At 46.8% G+C, this 15,218-nt stretch overlaps 1 protein-coding gene across 1 annotated transcript in view; it reads left to right on the forward strand.

The window, feature by feature from the left end:
• The window catches only part of RELN (reelin), a 368,099-nt gene that overhangs the window by 257,755 nt on the left and 95,126 nt on the right, over nt 1-15,218 (forward strand). Inside the window, exons 24-29 of the mRNA XM_038740909.1 lie at nt 1,833-1,970; nt 3,113-3,299; nt 5,856-6,061; nt 7,330-7,501; nt 9,998-10,198; nt 13,567-13,802. Coding sequence (XP_038596837.1) covers nt 1,833-1,970; nt 3,113-3,299; nt 5,856-6,061; nt 7,330-7,501; nt 9,998-10,198; nt 13,567-13,802 — 1,140 coding nt within the window. The remainder of the gene's footprint in view (nt 1-1,832; nt 1,971-3,112; nt 3,300-5,855; nt 6,062-7,329; nt 7,502-9,997; nt 10,199-13,566; nt 13,803-15,218) is intronic.

A 15,218-nucleotide genomic window follows, 5' to 3' on the forward strand; every position in this document is an offset into this window, starting at 1 on the left:
TGGAGATTACCCATAATTTCTTTCTTTAAAAAAAAAAAAACACTGAGAATGCAGCTAGCCTTTTTTATTTTCTGATAAGTAACTCACACATACAAAACTGTGGATTGCTGTTTTCTTTCAAATAATCTGCTTAAGTTGCTTTTACTTTAAGAAAGTAATTCAGCTTTGGAGAGCATACAAGAGGCAAGGGGAGCTTAGTTTATTAGGAATGGAGAATTTCGAACGCGCATGTGGGTAAATATTTAGACAATCACATTGATGTGTTTAAATTCAAGTGCAAGTCTATTTTGCTAGGCTTTAGAAAAGAAATGGCACAGAAAGCAAAGCACTGGTGGGAAACTTAAGTGAAGGTGGTTACATAAGAGTTATAGCTCCATTAATCCAGATCCTCCCAAAGATGAGTGATGTGGGTGGATTACAGGTATGGTGGGGTTTGAAGCCTGGGAAGATGGGAAATGAGAAAAGAGGAGATATAGAGAGGTGAGAGAGGAGTGAAAATGAGAAATGAAATGGGGCAGAATGAGGAAAAGAGGACTTTGAGGAACGGAAAACCACAAATTCCAGAAGGGAAAGGCAAATATGAGAGGAGAAGAGAAACAGAGAGGAGCAAGGTGGGAAAAGGAGGGGGAGAGGAAGAGAGGGGAAATTGGGATACTGACCCTGCTTACTCCTTTTTTAAAAAGGGTATTTGTTAATCAGTCAATGGTATTTATTGAGTACTTACTATACGCAGAGCACTGTACTAAGCATTTGGGAGAGTACAATACAAGAGAATTAGCAGTCACGTTCCCTGCCCATGAGTTTACAGCCCAGAGAGTTAAGCTTTTTTTTTTTTATGTCCCAGGCACTGTACGAAGAGTTGGAGTAGATGCAAGATAATCAGGTTGGACAAAGTTCATGTCCCACACATGGTGCTTAATAACCATTTTAGGGAACTGAGGCACAGAAAAGTTAAATGGTTTGCCCAAGGTCACACAACAGACAAGTGGCAGAGCTGGATTAGAACCCAGGTCTTCTGAATTCCAGGCCTAAGCTCTTTCCATTAGGCCCTGCTTCTCACTTCTGCTGATGTAAATAACTGTCCTTTAATTGGCTCTTTTTAGTTTATTAGGTTTACTTTCCCCAACTTTTAAAATACCGAGGAGATGCCACCTGGCTTCCAAGAGGCCACCTTACTCACCATCTTCCGCAAAGGTGAACATGCCTTCTGCCAAAGCTACAGGGATCTGTTGCTGCTTCCCATTCCCATAAAGTTCCAAGGCTTCAAGCTCCAAGAGTTCTTTTGGACAGAATACTGGAGTATATCATTAGCTGTACCTTCCCAGTGACAGCACGACCTTCAGTGGCCAACACCCAAAACGTAATCTGGGCAGATAAGAAAGACAGGGCGACCCCCCCCCCGACAATTCTCTATGCTGTCCAGTTAGTCATTTTATAACACAAAATGGCCTCATGGAAAGAGCCTCAGTTACCTCATCTGTAAAATGGGGATTAAGATTGTGAGCCCTGTGTGGGACAGGGACTGTGTCCAACCTGATGATCTTGTATCTACCCCAGCGCATAGTACAGTGCCTGGCACGTAGCAAACGTTTAATGAGTACCATTTTTAATAAATGCAGGAAGTTGTATTCTTGAAGAAACTCACAGCATAGTACTTAGATCCCGTCTGATGCCACAGACCACAGGTACTAGCATTTCACAGGTTCTGTGGAAGTATTTGGCAGTTCGAGGCAAACTGCAGAAATGTGCCCCCCCTACGTTTCACTCGGCCGGCTCTGACACCAGGTGGATTTAGGAGATGATGATGTTTTCCCTTTCTGTTCCCCATCTAGGTCTAGTGCCACGCGCTTCCGCTGGAGTCAGAGCTATTACACAGCCCAAGATGAGTGGGCACTGGACAGCATTTACATTGGACAGCAGTGCCCGAACATGTGCAGCGGGCACGGCTGGTGCGATCGAGGATCATGCAGGTAAAGGTTCGGCCCATGGTCAGAGACGATTCTGTGCATCGGGTGGGTGAAAAGATTCCCCCCCAGCTGGGAAGTTCTCAGGTACAGAATCCCTGGGGGTGAGGGGCAGGCTTAATGAGGAGGAGGATTGCCCTGCGGTTCTGCTTTTAATAGGAAATGCAGTGATGTCGACCTGAACAGAGAAGGGAAACAGTGGATAGTAAAGATATGTATGTACCTAAGTGCTGTGGGGCTGGAGCGAGTGTTTAAGGATACACAGCCAAATGAATAAGTGACACAGAGTGGAGGGTAGAAAAGAGAAATGAGGGCTTAGTCAGGGAAGGAGATCTGATTTTAAAAGGGTTTGGAAGATGAGGAAAGTGGTGGACTGTCAAGATATGAAGAGGGAGAGATTTCCCAGCCAGAGGAAAGGACATTCATTCATTCATTCATTCATTCAATCATATTTACTGAGGGCTTACTGTGTGCAGAGCACTGTACTAAGCGCTTGGGAAGTACAAGTTGGCAACATATAGAGACGGTCCCTACCCACCAGCGGGCTCACAATCAATCAATCAATCAATCAATCGTATTTATTGAGCGCTTACTATGTGCAGAGCACTGTACTAAGCACTTGGGAAGTACAGATTGGCAACATATAGAGACAGTCCCTACCCAACAGTGGGCTCACAGTCTAAAAGGGGGAGACAGAGAACAAAACCAAACATACTACCAAAATAAAATAAATAGAATAGATATGTACAAGTAAAATAAATAAATAAATAAATAGAATAAAAAATATGTACAAACATATATACATATATACAGGTGCTGTGGGGAAGGGAAGGAGGTAAGATGGGGGGGATGGAGAGGGGGACGAGGGGGAGAAAGTCTAGAAGGGGGAGAAAGTGTCTACAGCGAGACAGATGAGATCAAGATACAGACAGTAGTTGGTGTCACAGGAGCAAAGCATTTAGATTGGGTCGTAGTAGGAGATCGGAGAGATCATAACTATAATGTCCCTCTGGATTTGCATTGTGTCACCAGTCCTGAGACAATTTACGAGTGGAAAAATTCTCTGGTGGGGTGGAGGGAGGAGACAAACTCTTAGGATCCTTTAGGAGCCTGTCGGTGGCTTTTGCTTACTCCCACTTTCCCCCTAGATGTGACAGAGGATTTCAAGGCACCGAGTGTCACCCAGAAGCTTCCCTCCCTTCGACCATCATGTCGGATTTCGAGAGCCAGAATGGTTGGGAGGCGGATTGGCAAGAAGTGATTGGTGGAGAGGTGGTCAAACCGGAACAGGGATGTGGGGTCATCTCCTCTGGATCGTCTCTGTATTTCAGCAAGGTGAGGCTCTGATGGGATTCGGTGGATAAAAGAGGTTGGCCGGGGTCCTGATACATAAAAGAATCCGTTTAGGTGGAAAGCCAAGGTGAGATTTAAACACATCTCTTGTGCTGACTTGGGAAGGAAGCCAAGGAAGACCAATCTTGTGGAAGGTAAATAAGATGGGAGGACTGTTGAAAATCAGGGGAGAATTAAACTTAACCACGTTTCAGATTCATTGCTACCTGTCAATCGTTGATATCCTCAAACGATATCGAATAAGTGGCCTTATTGTTTACAAGGCAAAGAAAAGTACAATATTCTAAAAAGACCACATGGAAATACACACACCCACATGCACACACTCACATACACATGTAATCAGGTGCGGTTTTTAAACATTCTGAAATAACAATCTTGTACGCTAGTTTTTATCCAGTGCTTTAGTCCTAGCTCCACCACCTGCCTGCTGTGTGACCGTGGGCAAGTCACAACTTCTCTGTGTTTCCAGTAAAATGGGGATTAAGTGCCTGTTGTCCCTCTTAGACTGTGAGCCTCATGTGGGACAGAAACTGTGTCTGACTGTCCCTGATCATGGATTCCAATCCCAGCTCCGCCACTTCTCTGCTGTGGGACCTTGTGCCATGTCCCCTTGGGCTAGCTATTTAACCTTCCTGTGACCCAGTTTACCTAACTGTAAAATGGGGATAAGATATCTGCTTTTCATACCTCTTTGACTGTGAGCCCTTTGTTGGACAGGAACTGTTTCTGACCTGTTTATTTTGTACCAGTCTCAGTGCTTAGCCCCTCATGGGCATTTCAATAAATGTAATAATAATAATGGTATTGATAGAATTAATTAGAAGCCAAGCAGAGAGGTCAGCTGGGCCCCATTAGAAAACTAAAAGAAAATCAACATTGGCAGATCAGTGACTCACAGCCTAGCATTTTGTATTGACCGGAGGGGAGAAAACTTGGAGGCTGGTGAAAATTAGAAGGTTTCTCCCCTAAACTCAGGGGGCTCCTGTGAGAATTAGCAATGTGAGAAAGAATATTGAAAGTGAAAGCCTCGCTTGGACCAATTTCTTTATCTGGGACTTACTGTGGCTCCTAACTGCTGCTCTGTTCAAGCTGAGGAGAGATTTCCATTTTATCATATCACAAACAAGAGGCAAGATTCATCTCCGTTGTCCTAGGCACCAGGAGACTTTGACTCTCAGCACAGAAGGACTCTAAACCAGATTTGAAATTTAGATGAGCTTGACCAGTAGCCATTTTCTATTTTAACTACAAATATTCACATTGCTAGAGAAGGGAAACCTGTGAGTGCAGGTTTTCGAAAGAAAAATCAGTTGGAGCCATGCTAACCTTTGTTCAGTATTTTTCCGTCTCCAAACCCTCTCAAGAAACCCTCTATAGACAAACACCCAAATCCCTCGGAAAAACAAGGCCGAACTGTGAAATTCACAATGGATCAATCATGACAACCAGCTCGTGGTGATAATTGGATTTTGTTAAAATAATTGTTTTCACTGTTAGAGTCTTCTCCTTCTGTCTCATTTCCTTGCACCAAGTTTCTCGGGGTAATTTGCCAAATTGGAACTCCTGTTCGTTTCTGTCATTTCCTCTTGGGACCATCCTTCCTGTAGTAATTCCAAAAAGCTACAGGAGCAGTTGGCCAGCCAGGATGGAGAGTTCTAAAGGTGTCTTCCCATCTGCGGGACTGGATTAGCACGGGAGCTAACAAGGTTGCCTCCCAAGGGCCTCAGGCTTAGGTGGTCCTGGCTGCCCCCTTTCAACCTTATCAACATGGCTGCGGCTTGGGTCACTATAAAACCAGCACCTTCCCCAAATGGCCACCGTTCACGCAGGACATCTCTGCCACCCAAATCCTCTGACACTACCCTCACATGGCAGCCATTTCAAATTTCCCCATCCCATCAAAAAGAGGGTGGTTGAGGAAGGTGAAGGAAATAGCAGGGAGTGAGGGGTGGGAAGCAGGAGTGAGTGAGGGGTCCACGAGATTGAAGCTCAACTCTGGTCCCTGGGGGCTTCACATCCTCCCAACACAGCACAGCCTCAGGAACGTGGCAAGCCGTGCTTGCCTACTGTCTGCCTGAGGCCCGGCCTACTTGGCTGGCCGGCTGTTAGAAAGATGCTCCCTGAACTCACCAGAGCATCAGATGAACATATGCGTAGCTTTTGGTAAGAACTATTAAGATTCATTCATTCAATCGTATTTATTCAGCGCTTACCGTGTGCAGAGTACTGTTCTAAGTGCTTGGGGGAAGCACAACGCAACAAAAAACAGTGACATTCCCTGCCCACAACAAGCTTGCAGCCTAAGGGGTGACAGACATCAATATAAATAAATAAAATTACAGATATACGTTCTTGTATGAATCTTTTAACATTGGGAACATTTTTATTTATTCATGTGATATAGAAAGGGCTCAATAAATACTACTGATTGACTGAGTGATTGACTGGGCTGAACCAGGTGCCATTTTCAACATGGAATTAAAGGGGAAGTTGACCGCATTTCACTGAAAAGATTTTTCTCTGTCCCCTGTGTAGGCTGGGAAAAGGCAGTTGGTGAGCTGGGATCTGGACACTTCGTGGGTGGACTTTGTCCAGTTTTACATCCAGATCGGTGGGGAGACCCCGGCCTGCAACAAACCGGACAGCAGAGAGGAGGGCATCCTCCTTCAGTACAGCAACAATGGTGGAATCCATTGGCACCTGCTGGCCGAAATGTACTTCTCAGACTTCAGTAAGCCCAGGTACGGTTTCACCCAGGAGCCACTCGGGGGGCACCTGTTGGGTAGAGAGCAAATTCTCTGGGTGTTGACTAGCTGTCATGGCTGAGATGATCAATTAGTCACTCTTTCATTCGTTCAGTCATTATTTATTGAGCGCTTAGTACGTGCAAAGCACTGTGTATTAAACGCTTGGGAGCGTACAATATAACAGACACATTCCCTGCCTGCAGCTGTCTTACAGTCTAGAGGGCGAGACCGACACTAATAGAGATGAATAAATTATGGATACGGACCTAGGTGCTGTGGGGCTGGGATGAGGGATGAATAAAGGGAGCAGCAGGTCAGGGTGATGCAGAAGGGAGTGGGAGAAGAGGAAAGGAGGGTTTCGTCAGGGAAAGCCTCTTGGGCTCGTATTTCATCTTCATCATCATCATCAATTGTATTTATTGAGCGCTTACTATGTGCAGAGCACTGTACTAAGCGCTTGGGAAGTACAAATTGGCAACATATAGAGACAGTCCCTACCCAACAGTGGGCTCACAGTCTAAAAGGGGGAGACAGAGAACAAAACCAAACGTACTAACAAAATAAAATAAATAGAATAGATATGTACAAGTAAAATAAATAAATAAATAGAATAATAAATATGCACAAACATATATACATATATACAGGTGCAGTATTTATTGAGCGCTTTCTGTGCCTAGCATCTTACTAAGCACTGGGGAGAGTACAGTATAACAGAGGTGGTAGACCCACTCCCTGCCCACTATGAGCTTGCAGACTAGAGGGACTTTACAATCTAGAGGGAGCTTACAGACTAGAGGCAGTTTATGGTCTAAAGAGAATGACCTGCTGTTAGGGGTGTGCTGAATGGAATAGTTGAGGTCATACAGGAGGTCCAAATGAAGGAGCAGAAAATGGTTTCCGCACCCTCTGTGACTGCTAATTTTGCTTCATTTGTCCCGATAGCCGAGAGATGCCTCTGTGACCTGCTGTTAGGGGTGTGCTGAATGGAATAGTTGAGGTCATACAGGAGGTCCAAATGAAGGAGCAGAAAATGGTTTCCACACCCTCTGTAGCTGCTAATTTTGCTTCATTTGGCCCGATAGCCGAGAGATGTCTCTGAGAGATATTGTTCCCCCTCGTGTGAAAAACAACATCTGCCCGCCTCTTAAAACTGTCCTCCAGTCAGGCCAAGCCAGAATCATAGAAGAACCTCCCATCTCCTGCCTTGTGGCCGCCATGATTCCCAGGGCATTAAATTTTGGCAAATTGCTTGTGTCCAGGTTCGTCTACCTCGAGCTCCCTGCTGCAGCGAAAACGCCCTGCACCCGGCTCCGCTGGTGGCAGCCCAAGTTTTCCGGGGAAGACTATGACCAGTGGGCTGTGGATGACATCATCATTTTGTCTGAAAGACAAAAACAGATCATCCCAGTCGTCAACCCAACTCTACCCCAGGTAATCGATCGTTCGAAAGACCAGGGATAATAATAATAATAATTATGGTATTTGTTACGTTCTTACTGTGTGCCAGGCATTCTACTAAGCGGTGGGGTGGACGCAAGCAAATCGGGTTGGAGACGGTCCCTGTCCCACGTAGGGCTCACAGCCTCGATCCCCATTTTCCAGATGACGTAACTAAGGCCCAGAGAAGTGAAGTGACTTGCCCAACGTCACGCAGGAAGGGCTGGAAAGGGTGGAATAGAAAGGGCTTAATAAATACTACTGATTGACTGAGTGATTGATTGGGCTGACCCAGGTGCCATTTTCAACATGGAATTAAAGGGGAAGTTGACCGCATTTCACTGAAAAGATTTTTCTCTGTCCCCTTTGTAGGCTGGGAAAAGGCAGTTGGTGAGTGGTGGAAGCGAAATTAGAACCCACGACCTTCTAACTCCCAGGCCCGTGCTCTATCCACTATGCCATGCTGGGATGAGAGCCCTGAGCTTGCTTGCTTTCATCTTGACCTCTGCACTTCCTGCTCCAATTTACAAATCATTTCAGAAGCTGAGCCATTCCCAAGGGGCCCAGATTTGTCAGTCGCTGCCACTGGGAGCCCATCCATTCTGTAGTGTTAGTTGAGCGCCTACTAAGTGTAGAGCACTGTACTGGGCATCTGGGAGAATGCAACAAAAGTATAAGGCACGATCGCAGGGGTTTACAATCCAACTGAATCCTCTGTGGTCAGAGCCCGTGGCTAGACAAAATGGCAGTGCCAGTTGAGCCTAACTGAATGATCCTGGCCTCAGCACTGGTTGAGTTGTGTTGCACAGTTCTGAGCATTTTTGATTTTTTTTATGGTATTTGTTAATCATTCAACTATGTGTCAGGCATTGTTTTGAGCACTAAGGCCACACTCCTCTAATTGCATCAGGGCTGACGGAACAGACTTTCTTTACCTTCTGGTGGCACCTGCAAACTCTGAATATTTTTTAGATCTTACAGCCCACTGTGTCTAAATCAGTTTTTAAAATGATCTGGTTCTTCATTCTTTAATTTCAGTGTTCTGTCATCCAGCACTTGGTACTTGCATTTGCCACTGTTGAGAATGGGGCCCGTTACCAACTGGATCTCCCTGGCTCCCCCTTGATCTTTAAACATATTTTATCTGACTCTGGGGTAGTCGGTTAAGTTATGGCCATTTCACTCAGCTTAGTTAGTTAGCTAGCTCACTCATTAGTTCAGAGCAGAGGGAGTATTTCAGAAGGGTGTGGCATTCCCAAAATGGGTATGTATTTACAAGAAAAGCAAAATAGCAGTATTATGGTTATTATGAGAACAGCAATGGGGAGGGTAATGAAAGTACACCTTAGAAGCAGCATGGCCTAGTGGATAGAGCATGGCTCTAGGTGTCAGGAGGACCTGGGTTCTAATCCTGACTCTGCCATTTGTCTGCTGTTTGGCCATTGGCAAGTCACTTCTCCCAGCCCCACGCATTTGTCTGCTGTTTGGCCATTGGCAAGTCACTTCTCCCAGCCCCACAGCACTTATGTACATATCTGTAATTTTATTTATTTGTATTGATGTCTGTCTCCCCACCACCACCCCGCCCCACCCCCCAAGACTGTAAACTCTTAGAACAGTGCCTGGCACATAGAAAGCACTTTATTTGTACTGGTGTCTGTCTCCCCCCCAACCAATCAATCAATCAATCAATCAATCGTATTTATTGAGCGCTTACTGTGTGCAGAGCACTGTACTAAGCGCTTGGGAAGTACAAGTTGGCAACATATAGAGACAGTCCCTACCCAACAGTGGGCTCAAAGTCTAAAAGGGGGAGACAGAGAACAAAACCAAACATACTAACAAAATAAAATAAATAGAATAGATATGTACAAGTAAAATAAATAAATAAATAGAGTAATAAATATATACAAACATATATACATATATACAGGTGCTGTGGGGAAGGGAAGGATTTAAGATGGGGGGGATGGAGAGGGGGACAAGGGGGACCAAGACTGTAAACACTTAGAACAGTGCTTGGCATATAGTAAGCACTTAACAAATACCGTTAAAAAAAATGCTCGTTGTGGGCGGGGAATGTATGTGCTTATTGTTATATTGTACTCTCCCAGGTGCCTCGTACAGTGCTCTGCACACAGTAAGCACTCAATAAATATGATTGAATAAACTTCTCTGTGCCTCAGTTACCTCATCTGTAAAATGGGGATTAAGATTGCGAGCCCTCCGTGGGACAGGGACTGTGTTCAAATTGGTTAACTTGTATTTACCCCAGCACTTAGTAGAGTGCCTAGCACGAAGTAAGAACTTAACAAATACCATAAGAAAACTTAAAATAACGCTTGTGGATCTTCTCCTGTAGATAGCCAAGATCGATGGCACCTTCAGACCCGTCTTTCAAGATGAAATGTCCCTTTCCCCTTCCAAAGTTGCAGGACCTCCGCGGGGCAGGTCCGGGGCCTTAATGGTATTGCCTTGTCTTCCCATCAGAACTTCTACGAGAAGCCAGCGTTCGATTACCCCATGAACCAACTCAGCGTGTGGCTGATGTTGGCGAACGAAGGAATGGTGAAAAACGAAAGCTTCTGCTCGGCCACCCCGTCGGCGATGATATTCGGAAAATCGGATGGAGATCGCTTTGCAGTCACTCGGGATTTAGCCTTGAAGCCCGGCTATGTCCTGCAGTTCAAGGTAGATCTGCCTCGATTTGGTTGTCCCCCGTGGATAAAATAATGATAATAATAATGATGGGTACTTGTTAAGCGCTTACTATGTGCCAGGCACTGTTCTAAGCGCTGGGGTAGTTGCAAGTTAATCAGGTTGGATACAGTCCCTTTCCCACATGGGGCTCACACTCATTTACACTTGACATTTTACAAATGAGATAACTGAGGTCCATTTTACAAATGAGATAACTGAGGCCCAGAGAAGTGAAGTGAGTTGCCCAAGGTGACAGAGCAGTCATGTGGTGCAACTGGGATTAGAACCCAGGTCCTTCTAACTCCCAGGCTGTGGCAGGGAGTGGTCCCCAGATACCCCAAGTGAAGGGGGCACCCGGATCCTAAGGGTTTATTCATTTTCTATTAAAGCCAGCTTATTTGGGAAAAGGGACGTAAGTCTAGATCCCCCGGGAGGGAAACAGTCTCTCACTTTTAAATATTTTAGATGCAGGGGCCGCTGTTGTAATTCACCGAGCCCACGTGAAACTCTCCCGTAATTGTTTTGAAACTTACCATCCTACGCCATTCCTTGTGGGAATGGCGGCTGTTGAAAATGCGTAAGATCTAATCATGTGGCTCGGGCCAATTTTGGCTCCTTCCATTAGTTTCCTTTTAAAAGGCCAAGGTACTCAAGTTTCTGAGCTTAGTACAGTGCTCTGCACATAGTAAGCTCTCAGTGAATATCATTGAGAGATTGCGAACCTTCATGGTGTAGACCCAATGTGTGCTCCGATGAGCAATGATTTCTCAGTCCCAATCAAAATGTTATCGAAATCCCCCTGGTGAATTCTGGGCTTGAACTCAGTGCTTTTTCAATGTGCTTGCCCCCAGATAGGTGGCCTTTGCTTAATTAGGGGATGCAGGTGCTGAATAATTTCGCAGTAGAATTAAGAGAGATCAGGTGTTAACAGGCAGGTCTTCAATCAATCAATGACATTTGGGGAGTGCTTATAGTGTGCAAAGCACTGTACTGAGCACTTGGGAGAGTACATTATCATAGAGTAGGTAGACATGATCCCTGCCTCCAGACTAGAGCTGGAGAGGCATTAAAATCAATTACAGAACATGTCTATCAACTCTGTTGTACTCTCCCAGGTGCTCTGCACACAGTAAGCACTCAATAAATATGATTGATTGATTGATTGATTCCAAGTGCTTAGTACAGGGCTCTGCACATAGTAAGAGCTCAGTAAATACCATTGATTGATTGATATGTACTCACGGGCCAGGGAGGAGGGAGTGCTGTGGGGCTGAGGGTGAATTGAAAAATCAAAGTGCTTAAAGATTTCAGACCCAAACGCAAAAGCGACACAGAAGGGGAAGCGGCGTGGCCTAGAGGAACGAGCACGGATCTGGGGGGGTCAGAGAACCTGGGTTCTAATCCTGGTTCTGCCGCATGCCTGTTGTGTGACCTTGGACAAGTCACTTAGCTTCTCTGGGCCTCCGTTACCTCATCTGGAAAATGAGGATTAAAGCTGTGAGCCCCATGTGGGACACAGATTGGGTCCAACCTGATTAGCTTGTATCTACTTTAGTACAGTGCCTGGAACATAGTAAGCGCTTAGCAAATTCCATAAAAACAAAAAAGAAGGGATGGAGAAAAGGAAGGGAAGAGCCCTTCTTCAGGGTGAAGGGTACGGCTAGGGAGAACACAGATGGGTTCACCAGATCCCACACCACTAGGCTAAGGGAGCAGCAACTGCAGATGAACAAAAGAAAGCATTTCCTTCACTCACTGATTGAGCTGTTCATGGAATTCGTTTCCAAAGGAAGTCTCGCTGATCTGTAAATCGGGACTCTATCCAAATAAAAGAATTAGCAAAATATTAGCATCCCCTAGGAAAAGTCATCAGTATCAATACCTATGAATTCATCTTCATTTGTTAGCACTTCCTAAAACTGTAAACAAGAAAGCTTGAAGGTGGAAAAACCACTTCTCAGAAATACCTGCTATTTCTCATCTTGACACCCTTTTCTATTTAATGAGTGCAAAAACCCTGATTGGGTAGGCGTTACAGCCGCCAGGAATCTTTACCTGCTGTAGGATCTAAATAAAGGAATCGCTCACAGCCTTTATCATGCTTCTCTTCTCCAAACTACCGGAAAGATATCATAAACTATCTGCCTGTCCCAGCGGCAGAAGCCATGCCTATTCTTTATTGGTTGGTATTAACACAGAGTGACACCAGTTCTGTTTAGCTGGGAGAATTATCAACAGTTGATCACATTCTTTTTTCTGAAGAAAGAACTCGAAATAGCAAGAGGCCTCCCTGGGAGCTTCAAGATGGAAGTCTGCACTTAGGAACTTATAGCTGTGTGTCGGATATTTCAAGGGGTATACTAAAGTGTTAAGTGGCTTGTTAGAGAAGGAGAGACAAGCCCCAGTCTGCAGTAAACTGGACTTGGCCTATTTGGAGATGGCCAGGCCCTGCCGGTCTGATCTGACACCGTCCGTGCCCCGGAATGTGCACTTGGTTCTGCCCCAGGGGGATGACTCAAATGACCCCTGGCGATCCCCTACAGACCCCAGCCGGTCTCCTCTTGTCATCGTCCCTCTCTGTCTTATCATTTCAGCTTTGCTTAGGTCTTCCCACCTAAAAACATGCCCAGAAATTCAGGTTTGAACATAGCAGGGCAAACCCCCTGCCCCCCTCTAGAAAGGATTTTGGGAAAGGAGGCTCTAGAGCTGAGCTGAGCCACGAGCAGTATGGTGTAGTGGATAGAACATGGTCCTGGGAGTTAGAAGGTCATGGGTTCTAATGCCGGCTCCACCACTTGTCTGCTGTGTGACCCTGGGCAAGTCACTTCACTTCTCTGAGCCTCAGTTGCCTCATCTGGAAAAAGGAGGTTGGGACTGTGAGAGCCACATGGAACAGGGACTGTGTCCAACCCGATTTGCTTGGATCCACCCCAGTGCTCAGTACAGTACTTGGCACATAGAAAGCGCATACAGAATACCATTATCATTATTTTTGCGGGCCCCGACCTGCTCGGTCTCCCTCGGGGTTCCACCGAGGAGCCGGCCGCCCCACCCGGGATTCTTTGACCAATCGTGTCCTTTTTAGAGAAGCAGCCTGTCTCAGTGGAAAGAGCACGGGCTTTGGAGTCAGAGGTCATGGGTTCAAATCCCAGATCCGCCACATGTCTGCTGTGTGACCTTGGGCAAGTCACTTAACTTCTCTGAGCCTCCGTTCCCTCATCTGTAACATGGGGATTAAGACTGTGAGTCCCACGTGGGACAACCTGATCACCTTGTATCCCCCCAGTGCTTAGAACAGTGCTTTGCACATAGGCGCTTAACAAGTGCTATCATTATTATTATTATTTCTTCTCCCGCAGCTGAACATCGGCTGCACGGGTCAGTTCAGCAGCCTGGCTCCGGTCCTGCTGCAGTACTCCCACGACGCGGGCCTCTACTGGTCACTGGTGCGGGAAGGATGCTACCCCGCCTCCCCGGGGGGCCGGGGCTGCGAGGGGAACGCCCGCGAGCTGCGGGAGCCCACGGTCTACCACGCCGGCGACTTCGAGGACTGGACCAGGGTCACCATCGTCATCCCCAGATCGCTTGCGGCCAGGTAGCGTCCGCGCTGCCCCTTCCCCTACCCCACACCCCACGGGATGTCCAGGGAGGGGGAGGGAGGCTTTCTTGGGGTGCGTGTGTATGTGAGTGTGTGTGTGTGTGTGTCTGTGTGTGTGATATCTGGGTGGGTGTCCCCGTTGTCCCCCAAGCCCTCCCCACTGCTTATTCCCTCCTCTCCCCAACAAGACAGTCCACAAAATGGGTAGAAGAGTGGGGCCACACCTCTGCCTCTCCCCCAACCCCACTCCCTGCCCCCCAGCATGCAAACACACACACACACACACACACACACACACACACACACACACACCACCCCCCACCCCCGGTGTGGGCAGGGAATGTGTCCGAGCATGGCCTAGTGGATACAGCACAGGCCTGGAAGTTAGAAGGTCGTGGGAAGACAAGGCAATACCATTATTGCTTCGTGACTTTCGGCAAGTCACTTCACTTCTCTGGGCCTCAGTTCCCTCCGTTGTAAAATGGGAGTTGAGATGGTGAGCCCCACGTGGGACAGGGACGGCGTCCAACCCGATTTCCTAGTATCCACTCCAGTGCTTAATACAGTGCCTGGTACATAAGCCTGCCCGTTGTGGGCTGGGAATGTGACTGTTTATTGTTGTATTGTATTCTGCCAAGCAGTTAGTAGAGTGCTCTGCACACAGTAAGCGCTCAATAAATAGGATTGAATGAATGAATGCTGTGTGACCTCGGGGAAGACACTTCACTCCTCTGGGCCTCAGTTCCCTCAGCTGCAAAATGGGAATTAAGTCGGTGAGCCCCACATGGGACAGAGACTGCATCCAGCCTGGTAACCTTGAATCTACCCCAGCACTTAGAACAGTGCTTGACACACAGTAACAAATTCCGTCATTATTACACCGCAGTCTCCCAAAAGCTTAGTACAGTGCTCTGCACACAGTAAGCACTCAATAAATACAACTGACGGACGGACTGACCTGGTAGAGAAGGAGAAGCCTGATATGCCGGGGTTTTGTGTCGAGGAGGAGAATGTCGGTGGGAGTGTTGGGAACGTTTCCTCAGTAGAGAGTAAACAGAAGCCAGCGCCAACCAACACACGTCTGGCGTTTTCTGTTTCAATGTTTCAAGGCCGACTCTGTTCAGTGGAATCTGCAACAGCAATCTGCTCAGGGGTCGGGCAGTGAGTGGGTGAGAGATGCCACATTTCAGAAAGAACAGACGGTTGTTTTCAGCGCCACAAAGTGAGCCAAATTCACAAGGTTCCCAGCGATTGTGGGTTCTGAGTAGATAGAGCACAGACCTGGGAACCAGAAGGACCTGGGTTCTAATCCCCGTTCTGCCGCCTGTCCGCTCTGTGGCCTTGGGCAAGTCAGTTCACTTCTCTAGGCCTCAGTTGCCTCAACTGTAAAATGGGGTTTGAGATTGCGAGCCC

The sequence above is a fragment of the Tachyglossus aculeatus genome, assembly GCF_015852505.1.
Source record: "Tachyglossus aculeatus isolate mTacAcu1 chromosome 12 unlocalized genomic scaffold, mTacAcu1.pri SUPER_6_unloc_1, whole genome shotgun sequence".
Lineage (NCBI taxonomy): Eukaryota > Metazoa > Chordata > Mammalia > Monotremata > Tachyglossidae > Tachyglossus > Tachyglossus aculeatus.